Source organism: Otolemur garnettii, unplaced genomic scaffold, assembly GCF_000181295.1.
Source record: "Otolemur garnettii isolate 467f Iridium unplaced genomic scaffold, OtoGar3 scaffold00002, whole genome shotgun sequence".
Taxonomy (NCBI): domain Eukaryota; kingdom Metazoa; phylum Chordata; class Mammalia; order Primates; family Galagidae; genus Otolemur; species Otolemur garnettii.
The window spans coordinates 36,760,590-36,764,101 of record NW_003852397.1 but is presented as its reverse complement, the minus strand read 5'-3'; the positions used below and the strand labels follow the sequence as shown (position 1 = coordinate 36,764,101).

Here is a 3,512-nt window from a genome sequence, read left to right as displayed (position 1 = left end):
ATGCATAAACAAAGCAAAACAAAACTATATCCTTCTGCATCACTCAGAGTGTGGGAAATCCTGTTTATCAGAGGGACGATGAGAAAATCAGCCAATAAAGAATGAAGTGGGGTGGCTCAGCCTAGGCAGGGGCCCTCGCTGGGGACATCGGTAGGAGCCTTCTCTTCTGCCAGGTGCCTGCTCACTCTGGTCCAGCTGCCACTGAAGGCAGGTCAGAGAGCTGGATCTCATTCCAGTAGATACAGAGCAAGCGATAGATGAGAATTTATGGGCATGTTTCCAGCCATGTCACGAGGACCTCCCCAGATCCTCGGAGCTTAGTTAATTCACTTCATTCGTTCTGTTAATTTGAAAAAACTCAAATATCTTGTTTACTAATTTTGAAATAAATTAAAGTGGACCCTTGAAAAATCTGAGTTGAACCATGCGAGTCCACCTATTCTTGAGTTTTCTCCGGCCTCTGCCACCCCGAGGACAGTAAGACCAGTGCTTCCTCTTCTTCCTCCTCCTCCTCAGCCTACTCAACGTGACAATGACACAAAGGAAGACTTTTATGATAATCCATTTCATAAAATATATTTCTCTTCCTTGCGATTTTCTTAGAATGATGACAAAGGCTGGGAGGAGCAAAAGGGGAATGGGGATGAATACACGGAATCTGGAATGTTGCCTTTGTTTCAATTTTCTTTTAACTTAGGGACAGACTGAATTTTCGAGACGAGTGAATCAAAGGCACTGAGTCCTCAGTGACCTGTCTTGTAAACATGTACTGTGCTCATTTTTTAAAGAGAAAAAAAGCCCTTTCCTCTCTGCTGCTCTAGCCAGTTTCAGGATGCAAGAATCACATATCAGAAGCCTTGGTTTGTTTAGATGCTTTTAATGGTGTCAAATTTGTGTATTCTTTGTGCTGGGAAATAAAAACAGGAGGACTCCAGAATGTGAGCTCAATATGTCTTCAAGGGATATCTGGAGGGATTAGGCCCTACTTGTTCTTTAACATAAAATAAAATTTAAGGGAAGGTGTTTCAATTCTTGCCAAACCCTGCACCTGAATTTGCATGTTGATGTGAGACGCAGAAAGCATTTTGGGTTCTAGATGGTGACAGAATTCTAAGGGTGTGGTCTCTCAGTTTTCTCCCTTACCAAATAGAACAAAACAAGTGCTCTGCATACCCTACAGCATCGTCGGGAGGTTTAAAGAAAACAAGGTAAAGTGCTGCCCCACTGCAAGCTGTTGTCCTTCCTACACATCATTAGTAGGAAATGTTGGCTCCATTTAAGGATTTCCCCTGATCTATCAGTACTCCTAAAAGGAAACACTGGGGAAGGATCCACCCATGTGTTTCTCCCTCACTTTGAGGCCCAAATGGCTCCATGTAGAAGTGAGCTCATATTCCACAGATGGGCATTGGGTTCCTGAGCAACAGGGTATGGTGCCAGGAGGAAAGACATGTCTTCTGGCAGTGCGGGCGGCCTTACATCAGGGCACTGACACCAATCGCTAGAGAGTACCTGGAGCCTGCTCTCCCACCACCCCAAATCTCATGTGCTTGGGGCTCGGTCCATGTTTTTATTTCATTAGTAAAATATGACCTCACCTTTCTTTAGTCGTCCAGAAGCATGAGGATACATTTGTTGCAAACTACATGCAGATGAAAGCGGGATTCCTTTTGAAACTACATCCTCTTAATAATAAATAATTATTATCTACTATACATAACAGTAGTGCATTTCTTGTTAAAACAGCAAGCTTTTTCTTTCTTTTTTTTTTTTTTACCAAAATGAAAACATTCATTTCATTATAAATATTTTAAATAGTTTAAATACATATTTCATACCAAGGATATAAAAATAGCCTCTGTGTTTTGTTTTGTTTTGATAAATAAAGACATTTTCATTTACATGGCAAATAACGTGCGAATAGCTAGCCATTGGCCACCAGCTCTATTTGATTGATTGTCTAGGAGATGACATGCAGTGATAATTGTCCTTTTGCCTTCACAAAAAGAAAATAGATCAGCAGGATCTGTGCGCTCCGGAGGCCAACAGTGCTATGGATATTGTTCAGGAACGACAAACAGGCACTCGGGAAAAACCTTTCCTGCACTTCACAAAAGCCACCTAGGACAAGACTAATCCACCAATTCTTTGTCTGGGACTTCTAGCTGCTCAGACCCTCAGGGGCTTTGGACTTCTACCAGAGTCTGTCAAACAGACCAGTAAGTTAATACCTGTACAAGAAAATGTTTTTATTATGCTTCTAGGGTCTGGAGATAGTTTGCTACAGTATGGAGGTGCTTCTGCGTTTCTTGGACTCCTCACACTCTCTTCTGTGGGATTCCCCACTGGGCCCAGTCCTCCTGCTCGCCAGAGGCAAAAAAGGCAAACTAAAGCTGTCATGCAGTAGTAGGAGTGGAGTGGGCAGCTGCGTCCCGTGAGCCCATATCATACGTTTATGGCTTTGTTGTCTTGCACTTCTGCTGTGCTTGTGACAACCTCCAGTGGAAAGTTCTCCAAGGGTTTCGTAGACACTGATGCCATCCCTTCTTGCTTCCAAGATACTGGCAAGTTTTCCAGACTGAAGGAACTAACGGCTCCCTGACCGAAGCTGCCCTCTTCCGATCTGCTTGGGAGAATGAGGTGCAAAGACGTTTCCGAGGAGGAGCAGACTGAAGATGAAAGAGTTGCTGAAATGGATTGCAGAGGTGTCAGTGTAGTATCTGAATGTGGAGAGATGCACCTTAAAAATTGCAAATGACCTTCTTGGACAACCTGGTAGTGGGACGGTGAATAATCAAGGTTTGGAGAATGATAAAGTTCACTGTCGGCAGGGTTTTGCTCATGAGCTCCAGTTCGTTGCGGGCTGCTCCTCACAGAAGAGGGATCCATGCTCCAAATATCTGAGGTGATATTACTGTGACAGAGTTGTGCTTGGGTATAAGCAGCCCCACCTGTCTGCAAGTGTAAGCAAGGTTGGTGTGTACTCCAGCTCATTCTGGTCTGTAAGCTCTCCCTGGAGGGACACACAGAGGTGGTGTGCAGAGAGCAACGCCGTGAGGGCTGCTGAGGTGACAGAATGTTTTCCAGAAGTTGCATCACATTCTTCATGTCTTTACCTAACTGGGAGACTTCCTGAGTCAAGCTTGTTACCTGTGTGGGTAGAGCAAAGCAAAAGGCCATAGTTAGAGGTACATGGTAGCGCCTAGACTTCAGAGAAGGGGAGCAGGGAAGTGGGCTTTCCAAATAAGAAAAGCCAAGCCCAAGGGATAAATGGATTGGTTGGTCACCTCGATGGACCTTTAGATCCTGATCTAAAGCCATCCTCATTCTGAAGCAACTCAGTAAAACATAAGTAGTCTCAGGTTCTCAATCAATGATTCTGGGATTCTGAAACAAGTAGAGATGTGCATTCATCATCTCTCTCCTTTTTTCTTTTTTTTGAGACAGAGCCTCAAGCTGTCCCCCTGGGTAGAGTGCTGTGGCATCACAGCTCACAGCAACCTCCAACTCCT

General features: G+C 44.2%; 1 protein-coding gene across 1 annotated transcript in view; it reads right to left on the bottom strand.

Moving 5' to 3' along the window:
• Positions 1–860: 860 nt before the first annotated feature.
• Positions 861–3,512, bottom strand: part of KCNH8 (potassium voltage-gated channel subfamily H member 8) — a 395,301-nt gene continuing 392,649 nt past the window's right edge. Inside the window, exon 16 of the mRNA XM_003781732.1 lies at positions 861–3,150. Coding sequence (XP_003781780.1) covers positions 2,446–3,150 — 705 coding nt within the window. The 3' untranslated portion in view covers positions 861–2,445. The remainder of the gene's footprint in view (positions 3,151–3,512) is intronic.